The 14,408-nt window shown below is 39.5% G+C and overlaps 2 protein-coding genes across 2 annotated transcripts; one reads left to right on the top strand and one right to left on the bottom strand.

Moving 5' to 3' along the window:
• Positions 1-516: 516 nt before the first annotated feature.
• armc5 (armadillo repeat containing 5) lies at positions 517-10,751 on the bottom strand. Its single transcript, XM_024271574.2, has 8 exons — positions 10,512-10,751; positions 9,867-10,258; positions 9,749-9,779; positions 8,676-8,786; positions 7,459-8,335; positions 5,112-5,842; positions 3,562-3,694; positions 517-2,058 (listed from the first exon to the last, which is right to left on the bottom strand). The coding sequence occupies exons 2-8, from the start codon at positions 10,245-10,247 to the stop codon at positions 843-845; spliced, it is 3,480 nt and encodes a 1,159-aa protein (XP_024127342.1). The 5' UTR covers positions 10,248-10,258; positions 10,512-10,751; the 3' UTR covers positions 517-842.
• A 243-nt stretch (positions 10,752-10,994) lies between these two features.
• si:dkey-66i24.7 lies at positions 10,995-14,149 on the top strand. Its single transcript, XM_024271575.2, has 2 exons — positions 10,995-11,197; positions 13,065-14,149. Exons 1-2 carry the CDS (start codon positions 11,095-11,097, stop codon positions 13,661-13,663), a joined length of 702 nt encoding a protein of 233 aa, XP_024127343.1. The 5' UTR covers positions 10,995-11,094; the 3' UTR covers positions 13,664-14,149.
• Positions 14,150-14,408: the final 259 nt, after the last annotated feature.

Raw genomic sequence — 14,408 nt, forward strand, 5'->3', positions numbered from 1 at the left:
TCATTTTATTTTCTGAATTTTTGTTTTCTATTTTTCGACTGGTTTGTTTTCTTAAAATGTATTTTGTTATATTATAAATATATTTTACTGTTGTTTAACATTTCACTTTGCTTTTTGGATTTTGTTTTTTTTTAACATTTCACTTTGTTTTCTGGGAATTTATATTGTTTTCTACTTTTTTTTATTTTTACATTTTGTTTTCTGGAAATTAATTTCTGAAACGCTATTTATTTTATTTTTAACATTTCATTTTCTTCTCGGAAAATTACTTTATTTAAAATTTTTATTTTGTTTTTGATGTTTTGGTTTCTGAAATTTTGCTTTGTTTTCTAAAATGTAATTCTGTTTTTTTATATTTGCTTTGCTTCCTTAATTGTGAACTTTAAAACGTTTTAATGACTTGTTGATGTGATTTAAACTTCAGGGCCACCGTAGATAACTCCCCTGACGATAAAAGTATCTTGATTTTTAAAAAGTTTCTGTATTTGGATGCAGAGAGGACAGACTGAAAACAAGTGATGTGATAAAGAATATATTTAGCTGCACACTCATATCTGACAGCTGTTAGTGCACGTGTGTCGTTCCATAGCATCTCTATATACAAAATAAATAACCGCTTTCTACAGCATCTCTTAAGTCCAGCTACATGACGTTTCTAGAACGCTCCGATATCCGTCTGATACACAATTTCAAAATAAAAAACAAAAATCATGTAATACTGTTTCAAGAAATTTAAAAAAATCTTGTCGATAAAGTCAAATTATATCAAACAAAAAAAATCATCTTCAGAATGATGAAAATGAAGGTCTTTTTAGTTGCTGGAAGTTTGCGGTCGGGATTCTTCAGCTCAGAGCGGCCGAGGCCAGACGGAGGAGGTCCTGCTTCAGAGTCTCCGTGCAGTCCGCCGCCCTGGCTAACCTACGGAGGCAAACTCCAGCGGCGGACGAGGACGGGAACAGCGGCGGGCCGTCCCGGACGCCGAGCAGCAGGGACAGGCACGTCCGACGCAGGGCGGGGTAGTTGTAGCGCTGCGAGAAGCAGTACATCTGAGGGAGCAGAGAGGCCAGGACCTCTGTCTGCTTTGGTCCTGAATCCTCTGCACTCTGCAACGCTGCAGATGCTGCATCCATTCCTGTGCAAATGCTTCGATCTGTTCCAGAAAAACACGTTTTCTTCTCCATATCTGCTGTTGGACTCTCTTCTGCAAACTCCTGGTCCAGTTTTATCTTTTCTGCTGAATCTGCAGCAGGTTTTCTTTGAGTCTCAGAGGATCCGGACCACAGAAGCGAAACGCAAAGATCCTCTAATTCCTTCTGCAGAGGATCCACCAAAAAGCGGCACGCTCCGATCATCGCTTCCCCCAAAGGGCTTTTCTGAAAAACCGCGTCTTTGGTTGAAAGCTCTTTGGTGTCTCGGCAGATCAGTCCATCGTGGATCAAAGTGTCTAAAACCGGACACGCCGGACTCCCGCCAAAGCGACAGCCGTGGAGGTAATGCAGCAGCGGCAGCAGCATTCCCGTGGTCGTGTCTTTGATTCTTATGGCGTCTTCTGCTTTACTGTGAGCTTCTCCGAAGCCGCCCCTCAGCAGAGCCCGAAAGTACGGCGAGTGTTCCTCTGCCGCTCCCTCCACGCCGCCCACGGCCGCTCTGTTGACCGGGAGCCGGCTGCCGTCGTCCAGCAGCAGGAACAGGTCAAACTTCCACAGAGCGTACGGGCAGGCGTGGAGAAGGCGGGGCTTTTTCAGGGGAGGGGCGGAGTCTCCGTCGGGACTGCAGCGTGACTGCGGCGGCGGCGGCAGGAAACTCACGTCTATTCTGGTGACGTCAGTTTTAACGGTCAACGCAGACAAGCATCCAATCAGGAGAGAGACGTACAGAGAGTGGAGCCGACCGGAGGGGGGGAGGTTCATCAGGTCGGGAAGGAGGCGGCCGCACTCCACGGCGTGATCTTCATCGCCCGCCTCCTCATCGTCAGCATCCGCGTACAGACCCAGAGGTTTCAGAGCCAGAAGAAGACCCCCGGTGTCGAGGAGGAGCTTCCTCAATAGAGTTTTGTTGCTGCAAAAGAAAAAAAAAACATATTTTTAGGTCAAGTGTGTCATCAGATAACCATTAGGGGTCTCTGAACTCTTTCAAAAAAGTCTTTTGCTTTAAAATGTTTGGTTTAAAGCACATGTGTCACAGGCAAGGCCCAGGGGCCGGGTCCGGCCCACCAGGTAATTCTATCCGGCCCTCCAGATCATTTTATTTTACTGTTATTAAAGACCCGATGTTATCTTGCATTTATTTCTAACTTGAAAGATCTTGACAAAATGTATTTTTAAGGAGAGTAAAATATTGAAAGTTATGTAAGGTTTAAGATGATTTATTCTGGAATAATATTCCTGCCTTTTTATTATTTATAATTATGTTAAAAAGTTACAGTTTTAAAACTTTAAAAAGTGGCATCCTGATAGCTTTTTGGACTATTTTGGCATTTACTACGATTTTTTTAGGCTATTTTGGAGTTTAGCTAATATTTCAGCTACATTTTAACTATTTCGGGTAACTTGGGATTTTTTTTTTAGTTTTTTTAGGATGTTTTGAAGTTTAGCAAATATTTCAGCTACATGCTCGCTGTTTTGGCTAATTTAGGCTTTTCTTTTTACATTTTTAAGGCTGTTTTGGAGTTTAGCTAAAATTTACACTTTGGATAATTTAGCTTTTTCCAGTTTTTAGGATATTTTGAAGTTTAGCTATTTTTTCAGCTACATGCTAGCTGTTTTGGCTAACCTAAGTTTTTTGTTTGTTTGTTGTTTAAGCTTATTTGGCATTTTGAAAATATCATAGCTGGCAATCAGTGGCTTCAGCTATCAGCTTCAGTGTTTTTAGCAATCAATTTCAGTATCTTCAGTTATCAGCACTAGCATCTTCAGCAGCCAAATTCAGCCTTTAGCTTTCACACTAGCATTATCACAGGTAATGCTATTTATGTAGTTAATATTAATGTTAAAAAATTATGGTTTTGAAGTTTTAAGAATGTATTTCTAGAATGTTCAATAAATGTTTATCCTGTTCGTCCCGCGACCTAAAGCTTGTTTTGGATTTTGGACCCTTGTGCGATTGAGTTTGACACTCCTGGTTTTAAGCAAACTTAACTTGCGCTACGACACATATTTGTAATAAATAGAATAAAGTGGATTTTTTTTCCTTTTTATTTCAGACATTTTTCACATTGTTTTCACCCATTTTCTTCTATAATTATTAATTTGTATTTTGTCTCAAAAAATTTTATCTTTGTTTTAAAGAATAAAATCTCAATTCTTTTGATTTTTGCAGCAAACAAATAATAAAATTTACTTCTTAGAATTGAGTTTTTGGACAGTTTCAAGTTCATTGTGGGATTATTGTGTAATATAATGAAAAAATCTGTGGTTGAACGAAACAGATGGATTCCCACCAAAATATAGAGCAAATTTGAAAGAAATCACTCAAAAATACTCATGAAGGGTTAAAAAAAAAACAGAAATTTGTCATCTAAACCCAACAGAACAAATGAAAGGAATCTAAACATCTCCTCACCTGCTTAAGAAAGGAAGAGAGAGCGCACAGTTCATCCTGTCCGACTCCGAGCCCGACAGCATCACATGGGAAACAACGCCGGAACCGAAACCGGACTCACACTGGACCCGCAGGTTATTCAGAACACCAACACCTATGAAGTCAGAAAACAGATGCAAACTGCTTCAAGAGGTGTCCTCACTTTAAAATAGTGATTTAAACATGTTCTTATGGCATTTCCTGATGACTGAGGACAAATAGAGAAAATTAAGCTCAAAATTGTATTTCTTTATTCAAATAGTTGTGAATCAGGAGCAGCTGAAGAAAATGCTGTTGGAGAAAGAGCTGTCATGACATGTAATTGATTAATTATTTGAATTCATCTATTTTAACTGAACATAACTGCTATGAAAAGCCTCATTTTGAGGGATTTTCATTTAAATTTGTAAAATTGTGGTGCAAAAATGTATCAAAATACAATTAATAAGTGGCTTTATAAAGTTTTCGTAATATAAAATTCAAAATTTTGAATTATTAAATTCGAAATTTGAATTTTACACCACCTAGGTGTTTTTTTTCTTCAATCTTGAGAAATTAAGAAAAATAAATAAAACGCTCAAGCTGCTTTTCTCCTTCAGAGTCTACCGGAGTTATCGTGTTAGCAGTTGAAAAGTTACAGTATGTTAAAGTTTTTGTGTTAAAGCGGAGTTGTACAGTACCCTCTCCCACCCTCCCTGTCTGAGTGGTACTTCAGGCCCCTCCCCTTTAGCTCCTGGCACCCTGATCAGAGCTGTACGTGAAAAATTAATTAAAAAACCCTCAATTCAAAATGGCAGCTTTGGGTTGGTTTTATCTCCATAGCAACCATTATATTTTTTAATCGCCTGCTGGTGACGAACAGATTGATGTAATTTTTATAAGAATCTGCAAAAGTAAATTTTCCGATTACCTTGGCAACTGAAGTTTTTTGCTAACCACGCCCACATTCCTTATAGGTTTGTATTGTATGTTATATTGTTTCGTTCAGCTTGAGCCAATGATTCATACATTACATTTTCACAACATTTAGGTAAAAAATCTGCCAATAGATGAGCGCCGTTTTTTTTTTAGCTTGTCATGCTAACGTTGTATAAAACCTACAAACTTAAGCAGGTTCCCAATGATGTTCGTGGAGTTAGGAGGCGACAGATTAAAATCCACTAAAGGAGTTTAAATTTGCTGAAGTCGCTAAAAAGGTGTTTTTTTTAAGATGTGGCCTCTTCCCAAGGTCAAAGGTGAACAAAACTTGAGTTGTAGTTGTAGACTTTGGCTGATGGTGTGCGTGAAAAATTATTTTTTATGTTCCAAATTTTGTTTTTTTTTAGATTTTAAGAAAATATGAAAATTGTTAAATTTCACACTTTGTCACAAATGTCAATCAAGGTCCAGTGGCCATCCCATAATAATTTTAAACTTCTTTTCATGCTGCTTTTTTCTTTCAGAATCTACAGAAATTATCGTGTTAACAGTTGAAAAGTTACAATATGTGGGGGTTTTTGTGTCAACGCGTCACAGTACACGTTCTGTCTTACCTAGCTGTTTCACTTTGACCTTCACTCTTTCCGTCTGTCTCTCCTCTCCATTCCCGCCTCCTTTAGCTTGGCAGAGGTGATGGTGAATCAGGGCGACAGAACCCGTCCGGACCAGAGCCTGCAGGCAGTTCGGGTTGCAGCTCAGACGGCTGAGCAAACGGAAGCAGCGGCTGCTCGGGTCCTGGTGCTGAGTGAGGTAGTAGAGCAGCCCGGACATGACGCCGGAGCTGACCAGAGCGGCACTCGGGTCCCCGGCGTGGGAGAAACGGGACAGCAGCAGCAGGACGGGGGATTCGGGAGTCCAGGGCTCGGGGTGGTACGGGTGCTGGTAGGCTGGTGCCGGGCGAGGCACAGACGGAGGAGAGTCCAGGGTGACTTTAGTGAGGAGAGACGCCGAACTGGCCCTCCTCCTCTTCTGTGGGGAGGAGAACTTTGACGGAGAGGCTTGGCTTGTTTTCGAGGAAGCAGAGGAAGAGGATTCCAGTGCGCTAGAAGGAGAGGAGTACGTTTCTGAGGATGAGGAGAACGCAGGCGAAGAGGAACCAGCAGAAAACAAGGATAACGCCGGGGAAGAGGATGCAGAAGGAGTGACGGCAGATTTAGAAGAATGAGCGATTTTAAGAGAAGAACTGGAGCTTGGAGAAGATGAGGGAAGACATTCTCCATCCACACGAGAGGAATCCAGAAGATCCCCTTCAGAAGATATTAACCCTTCAGACAGCAACCAGGACCTGCAGAGGAGAAACATCTGAGTAACTGCAGAACTATTATTTATTAGGGCAAAGTGGATGTAAAACACACATCTTAACTATCATTAGCTTTAAACTTACTAAAAATAAAGACAGTGAAGATGATAAACTTTTAATGAATTGTGCAGCATCTGCATCTGGTATTAAAACAAGATTAAACTATAAAAGTTGCATTAACTGTGATAATGCTAGTGTGAATGCTTTTTGCTGAAAGTAGTTGCTAAAGATGCTGAAGCTGTTTGCAGAAAATGGTGACCCAATTGACTTTATTGCTGCAGGGATTTGCTGAAAATGCAAAAGCTACCTTGACCTAAATTTCTGAAAATTTTGTAGTAAAATTGATTAAAAATCATCCCTAATACATGCCAATTTTGCAAAAAATATTTAGTGTGTTGCTTGAATGTGATCTTAACTCCAAATTAGCCCCAAAAAACCTCAGACGACAAATTAGCCAAAAAAGCTAGCTTGTTGCTTAAATACTAGCTAAACTCCAAAATAGCCTAAAATTCTTCAGTAAAATAAATTAGTCAAAAACGTTAGCATGTTGCTAAAATAGAAGCTAAACTCTACATTATCCTAAAAAATCCTAGCAAATTAGCCAAAAATGTTAGCATGTTTTAAAAATATTAGCTAAGATACAAATTAGCTAAAAGAAACTCAGCAGATGCCAAGTTTGCAAAAAACTAGCATATTGTTTAATTCCTACCGAAATTCCAAAATAGCCAAAAATTCCTCAGTAAACTAAATTAGTCAATAACGTTAGCATGTTGCTAAAATAGAAGCTAAACTCTAAATTTTCCTTTAAAAACCCAGTAGATAACAAATTAGGCAAAAACGTTAGCATGTTCTTAAATAGAAGCTAAACTCTACATTAGCCTAAGAAACCCTAGCAAATTAGCCAAAAACGTTAACTTGTTTTTAAAATTTTAGCTAAACTCCAAATTAGTATAAAAAAACCTCAGTAAATGAAAAGTTAGCCACAAAAAAAGGCTAGCACATAGTTTAAATACTAGCTAAACTCAAATATAGCCTAAAATTTCTCAGTAAACTAAATTAGTCAAAAACATTAGCATGTAGCTAAAATAGAAGCTAAACTCTAAATTAGACTAAAAACAAAAAGATCATAAATTAGCTAAAAACGTTAGCATGTTGCTAAAATATTAGCTAAACTCCAAATTTTTTGAAAATTACTATAAAGGATGAAAACATAGTCCATGAATATATTTAAAGGCTTGTTGCTAATCTACTTAAAATGTTGAAACTTGAAGACTTTCTCATTCATTTCCTATGTTGCATATTTTGCTCAATATTTCAAAAACTATAAAGTTTATAAATACCAAAAATACAAGCAGTAATGTCCTGAACAAGCTAGATGTTTTGATACCAAGATTGCTGAAATCACTGAAAGTGTGATTGAGTTTTTACGTTCATATCTTTGTTCAACTTTACTACACTCTGACTCCATATAATATAAAGTGACGACTAATCGACTATTAAATAAGTCGTTGACTATTTTAATAGTTGATTAGTCGTTGATTAGTCGACTAATCGTGGCAGCCCTGTTATTTATTAAATCCTCTTTGATTGTTTTTCCGTACTTTAGACTCAGAAAGCTGGAGGATCCTTGTTCTCTACAGGCGTCCTCCTTCTTGCTCCCCTCAGGAGGAGGGAAATCAAAGGACTCCACAAGCAGCTCTTTAGGAGACGTGCTGGAGAAGGAGCTAGCGTCGAGCTTCTCGGCCGTCTGCTCCTCTTCCCTGGTGATCCTGACAAGCCGTGCGACGAGCAGCGGGACGAGCCCAAACTCCTGCAGCTGCTCCATGGCGGCCTCGTCGAAAACAAAGTCCACACAGGCCAGGATGGCCAGCCTGGAGAGCGAGTGGTTCTGATGAGAAGATAAAAAGCTAACGAGGACCTCCAAGCCGCCGCTCTCCTTCACTTTGGCCCGGTTTACCGCCTCTTTGCAGCACAAGCAAAGAGCTTTGAGGAAGACTCCTGACTTCAGAGGGTCCTTTTTGATCTCCTCTGTGAACTTCGGAATGACCCCCAGCGAGCCCACAAGGGGGCGCAGGCAGCCCTGAGCGCACACGTTGGCCAGAGTTTTCAGGGCCAGCTCTTCAAAGCCTTTACCGGAGTCCTCTGACACCATGACTCCGAGCTGAGCCAGAACCCCCGAGCGAGACACCTCCCTGGCACATTCCACGCCGCAGCCTCTGCTCAGCTCGTGGAGGGTCTTCAGCGACGCTCGCCTCAGCCCCTGAGGATATTCGGGGGCGATAAGTGGGGCGAGGGCGGAGAAAGCTCCCTGGGTGATCAGGGAGAGGCGGCTTGAAGGCGTGTCTGAGAGGTAGAGAAGAGCCCGAGCGGCCGACTGAGCACACTCCAGTTTGAGGCAGGAGTCTGTGGGAGGAGCCGCTGAGGGGGAGGGCGGAGCCGAGGAGATGGACAGACAGAGCAGGAGGAGAGGAACGCCACCTGTGACAAAAAGAAGATGGTAAACGGTCAAAATATAATAGCCATTAAATTGAGGCAAAAAAACAGATTTTTCAGTTTATCTGATTTAATTGGTTTCTTATCGTAACTCTCCCAATAGTCATATAATTAATTAAAAAATTTGTTTTATGAATCAAAGCACATTAACTAAATTAAATTTACAATGACATGTTGTTTAACATATAGAGAGAATAAAATATTCAAAAAAATTAACAATACATGAATTTAATGCAACTATTCCACATAATCATTGATTTTTTTTCATAAACAAACAATTACATTTGATCAACGTAAATGGTGCTCAGCATCCATTCATAATTACCTGCAGAGTGGATAAGGTGAGAGCTATCGGGATCCATGGCCAAGTTCCCCAGAGCCCGGGCGGCTCGGTTCAGAACCGTTTCCAGAGTCACGTTTCTCTTCATGATATCAACTGATGATGACAAAGAAAAAAAGTAAAATGGCAGAAATGTTGCAGTTTTTTTTAAAGTAAAGGAGGAAATAAGAAAAAATTAAATGTATAGCCGCAAAGACACTACCCGCTCCCACCCTCACTGTCTGAGTTGGAACTTCAGGCCCCTCCCCCTTAACGCCTGGCATCCTGATCAGAGTCGCACGTGACAAATTGTATAAAAAACACTTTTTTCAAAATGGCAGCTTTTCTGTTAGTTTTATCTCCATAGCAACCATTTTATTCATTGGTCGCCTGGGGGTGACGAACACATTGATGTCATTTTTAGGAGAATCTGCAAAAATAAATGTTCTTATTACCTTGGCAACGGAGGTTTTAGTTAACCACGCCCACATTCCTTAAAGGTTTGTATTATATGCTACATTGTTTGCTTCATCTTGAGCATAGGATTCATATATAACATTTTCACAACAATTAAGTAAAAAATGTGCAACCAATAGATGAGCGCTACTTTTTTTTTTAGCTTGTCATGATAACATCGTTCAAAATGTACAAACTTAAGTAACTTCCCAATGATGTTCGAGAAGTTAGGAGGCAACAGATTAAAATCGGTAGGCGTTTAAATTTGTAGAAGTCGCTAAAAAGGTGTTTTTTTAAAGATGCTGGCCTCTTCCCAAGGTCAACAAAACTTAAGTTGTGGTTGTAGACGTAAATTACATTTTCTTTTTCCGCTCCAAAAAAAGGATATTTTTTGCATATTTTAAGAAAATGTGAAAATTGTTAATTTCACACTTCGACACAAATGTCAATCAAGGTCCTGTGGCCATCCCATAATAATTTTAAACTTCTTTTGGATATTCCCAACACGTTTATGGGTTTTGTTAGTAGATTTTGAGCTCAATAAAAGATTTTGGCTCCATTTATTCTTTCGTTTATGGTTTCCTCCCACTGTGATGATGTCATCAATGCATTCCTCAACATACCTAGAACGTTAATCCCGTCCATCTTCCGAACCTGGGAAAAGATAAAGTTTGATGGGTATTTTATTTAACAACATCAGTTAATAAATAAACATAGCCTGTAAAATGTACTGCATCTCACCTCTCTGCGAGTATCCAGCTCTGTGCAGCAGTTTCCCAGGATGCTTAGAGCCAGGTCCAAAGTCTTCCTCGGGCATTCAGAATGTTTCAGGAGATTCATCAAAGGCCGGAGTCCACCATAATCTCGGAATTTGGCAATTCCAGCCTTCCCAGCCTTAATGTGCTGAGTCCGAATCGCAACCAGGGCTCGCCACTGTGAGACTCTGAACCTTTTGTCCATTTCTTTACCAGCACCTGCATCCACCTGGTTTTCAGTCCCTGATCCACATCTGTGGAGGTGCGCCAAACACCAGGACAGAGATGACTCTGGCGGAGGAGAGTGGCCTTCTTTGGATGGCGGTCTGGAGTGCTTCCATTCACCCTTTAAGGATGATCCAGCCATGGCTCCTCAAACTGTCAGGCCAAAATCTCACTTCAATTCACTCTTATCTGTGCCCACAAACATAACAGACACATCCCCGGACACTTCCAATCAAACTCAGAGAAATTAAAAAGCATATCGCCGCACCTTTAATTGTTAGCTAATGAATCAAATTGTAAAATAAAAAATATTTTACAAAAATATCTTAGTTATTTAAATTTGTCACGCGAATTATAGGCACCGGGGCAAAAAACTTAAACTTGTACCACCTGACGCCGCACTCACTGATGGGAAATGGAGTTCGATCTTCCGGCCCACTCCCTGAAAAACAGGCCTACACGACGATGAGACCTAGCGAGCTTTATTCTGCATTACACAGACGTATTTGTTCAATATGATGCCTTTATGTTCATCTAATATATCCATTTCATCGTTATTTTTGTTACAAATCGTCGAAAAAAAATTGAAAATATAATGCAAACGCTGTGGCTAGCCGCTAACGCCATCTTTAGCAAAGCAACAAACAAGGGCGGGGACAAAAGGGAGGAAAGGAAGAAAGGAGGTCGGTTGTTTATAGGAATTCTGGGATATGTGGTTCAAATTTGGCTGTTTTTCAGTCATACACAGCGAAATTGAACTACATTCCCCACAAAAAAAGATACTGAAATCAAAGCATTTAGGGATTGTAGTTTAAATCCGTCCCGGGAAAAGCTTAACACCAAAAAATAGACTACAAATCCCATACAACCAGGTAAAACGTATTTCTTATTCGACGCCGTAAAAAAAGCGTAATGGATTCTGAGTTAGGTTGTTAAATTCCGCGATAGACACATCGATTTAAAGGAGAGTTTGAATTTATTGTTGTCAAATGAACACAATGGAGGTGACGGAAACTATTGTAGTACCAAATAATGAGGGGGAAGAGAAAGAAAAGGTCGTTTCCGGTTCCATCGGGAATAAAACAAGAGCAGGTTGGTACTTAGTTTAAAGTTAAACAGGTTTCTGAGTGTCAGCGCATTATGCGATGAGTGACTGGTGAGTGCGCATGTCTGATTGTGGGCGACTGTATACATACTTAAAATTAAACTCTCAATTTGATAATCTTTTCACCTAAGCATTCCCAGAGGTCTGTTAATTATTGTAATTACGCCGTTTTTAATTTTAGCCTAAGGTAGCTTAATATATATAAACTGTTTTTTTTAGGAAATAGTTTCTACAGAGCAGCATTTACTAATACCTAAAAATGTACCTCTATGGAGTAAGCCTGCCCTCATTTCCCATCATCCTTGCATTTACACTTTTCCGCTAGCTTACAGCCACTCACAACCACAATATAACATTACAGGCGAGGAATATTGGAGCTTTTAAGTCGTACAGTTACAGTTAGAATGAGAAAAAAACAAAGACATAAACGGATCTATTTGTCTGGAAGTGGATGCATCAAACAGGGAGTTGTGGCCCCGCCCACTTTAGCACAAATACGCTCCTGATTCACAGGAATTTGAAGGAAGAAATGGACAGAAATGCAATTCGAAGCTTAATTTTCTTTAAACATGTTGTGTATGTGTAATATGGTGTTTTTAACATGTTCTTGGAGCTTTTTTCCTCATGATGGAGGAGTTGTATAAAATCATTTAATATTAAAACTGCATTTCTGAGTATTTAAAACATGTTGGATCAGGAGCAGATGAAAAAGTTCAGGTTTGTGACACAGCAGATGCCAAAGTCTCCTTTCTCTGGTACAATTCTGATGGATCCACTTGCAAACAAATGGAACCATTAACATTTTCCTCGTCTGAGCTGGAATCTGGCTCTACAGTCAAGGCCCGGGGGCCAGATCAGGCCCTCCTGATAATGCTATCCGGCCCTCCAGATCATTTTATTTTATTGCCATTAGTGACCGAATGTTATCTTGCGCTCATGTCTAACTTAATAATTTTGACAAAATATAATTTTTATTCAGAGTAAAATATTGAAAGTTATTTAAGATGTAAACTGTTTTATTCTAGAATAATATATTTCTGCCTTTATATTATTCATATTTATGCGAAAAAGTTACAATTTTTTGAAGTTTAGCTAACATTTGAGCTATGCTGACTGTTTTGGCTAATTTAGGCTTTTTTTGTTTTTACATGCTGTTTTGGAGTTAGGCTTACATTTACACTGTAGCTGTTTTTGGCTAATTTATGCTTTTTTTCAGTTTTTTGGTTATTTTGAAGTTGCTATTTTTTCAGCTACATGCTAGCAGTTGTTTTTTTTTTTTTAGTTTTTAGGCTAATTTGGCATTTAGCTAATATTTCAGCTGGCTTTCAGCTTCGGCGTTTTCAGCTATCAGCTTTAGTGTTTTTAGCTATCAATTTCAGCATCTTCAGCTATCAGCACGAGCATCTTCAGCAGCCAAATTCAGCCTACAGCATTCACACTAGCATTATCACAGATAATGTTTTATATCTAGTTCATAATTATGTTAAAAATTAAGGTTTTAAAGTCTTAAAAATATTTTTAGAGTGTTCAATAAACGTTTATCCTGTTCGCCCGTGACCTAAGGTGTGTTTTGGAGTTAGGCCCCTTGTGTGATTAACTTTGACACCCCTAGTGTAAACAAAGGGCTGATGGGAAATAAGCACAAGGTAACTCAGAGGCGAATATCTAATGAGCTACTGCTGGTCTGCAGAAAACTGTCTTAAAAAATGTCTTAAAAAAACAACACAGGTTTTTTTGTTATTTTGGCTAAATAATCATAAATAAAAGACCTCTTGGAATGCTTTTACAATGGATAAAATATATTGTGGGACTTCAAATATTCAAACGTTTTATTGAGTCCTTTTTCATCTCTAGAATTTATTTGGACGGTGCAAGTTACATGGCAGCTGGTCAACACCCGTCTGGAAATGGACCAAGCCTTCGACCAGCCCGTGTGCAAGAAGAAGAAGCTGTGGGAGCTGGTGGCAGAGAAAGTCAACAGCAAACTGAGGGAGTCGCAGGTCACAGACTTCACAGTAAAAGCATTCGAGTGCGATCTCAAGTGGAGGAACATGCTGGCCACATACAGGAAGAACGCGGAGCGGGCGAAGCGGCTGGGCCCGGCCAGCGTGCACTGGGAGTTCTTCAAAGCCATGCATGAGGTCCTGGGGAAGAGCCGAGACGAGATCGAAGCCCAGCGCAGGGCCAAGCTCAGCGGCACTCGGGTGGGGAAGGCTATGGCGAGCAAGAGGTTTACACCCATCCTGCCCACGCCTCCCACTACGCCCGCTCCTTGTCCCGCCAAGCCTCCGCAGGACGTCCTGCAGCTGTACCTGGAGTTGCAGGAGAGGAAGATGAACATGTGGGCGCAACAGAAAGCTCTGGAGGAGCGGAAAATAGAGGCGATCAACAATCTGGCCCAGGCCATCTCCAGCCTGGCTCAGAAGAACAGGACGACAAAGGAAGGACAGTAGAAAAGGAACGGCTTCTGTCAGACTATTTTTTTACTTCATCTTTCAGGATGGCTCACATTTAATCTTAATGATATTTAAGCTAATTCCATACCACAAACAGGTTGTTGTTTTTAAGAGAGTCCCAAAGAATGCGACAATAATTTATTTTTGTATCCATATAGCCTTAATAATCACTGGGAAATACTAACAATTTTACTAGAAACAAATGTGAAGCAACTAACAATCAAAAGAAGAGACTAAACTATTTTTTATAGTTTCAAAAATATCTTTATCGGGAAGATTGATAATAACTACAGCGAGTCTGCCCTCCTCTGGTCATTCAACATGAACAATCACGGATTTTATTGCTTTTAAGAAAATAACTATCACACTGAGCTTTGGTCATTAACATTTCCTACTTTTCAAGAACTCTGTTGCAGAAATTCATAGTTTTTGTACATTTTTCTGTTTGGTTGTTAGTGAAAATAGATGTATTAGTTACTCTGATTCTTGTTTTCTTAGGTCACTATCAGAACATTTCTTACCTACATTTTTAAAACATATGACGGAGTATTTGGGCCACAAACAAAAAAAAAATAAAAAAAGTTAATTTAAAGTCACAAATTTGCAACTTTATTAGGAAAATTTACAGGAAAAAGTCAAATTTAGCCTATAACTTTAAAAGTCGTAAATATTCGACTTTATTTTTGTAATTTTACAGTTAGAAGTTTATTTTATGAAAATGTTAAAGTTGTTTTTATTTGCA

The sequence above is a fragment of the Oryzias melastigma genome, linkage group LG8 (genome assembly GCF_002922805.2).
Source record: "Oryzias melastigma strain HK-1 linkage group LG8, ASM292280v2, whole genome shotgun sequence".
Classification (NCBI taxonomy): domain Eukaryota; kingdom Metazoa; phylum Chordata; class Actinopteri; order Beloniformes; family Adrianichthyidae; genus Oryzias; species Oryzias melastigma.

Bases quoted from the DNA above. Each gene is read 5' to 3' on its own strand.
- armc5 (XM_024271574.2), bottom strand. From the start codon at position 10,247: ATGGCTGGATCATCCTTAAAGGGTGAATGGAAGCACTCCAGACCGCCA. The intron at 9,780-9,866 runs GTGAGATGCAGT...ATCTTTTCCCAG, and splicing joins AGCTGGATACTCGCAGAGAG to GTTCGGAAGATGGACGGGAT. The intron at 3,695-5,111 runs GTAAGACAGAAC...CTGACTTCATAG, and splicing joins GGTCAAAGTGAAACAGCTAG to GTGTTGGTGTTCTGAATAAC.
- si:dkey-66i24.7 (XM_024271575.2), top strand. From the start codon at position 11,095: ATGAACACAATGGAGGTGACGGAAACTATTGTAGTACCAAATAATGAG. The intron at 11,198-13,064 runs GTTGGTACTTAG...TTTCATCTCTAG, and splicing joins CGGGAATAAAACAAGAGCAG to AATTTATTTGGACGGTGCAA.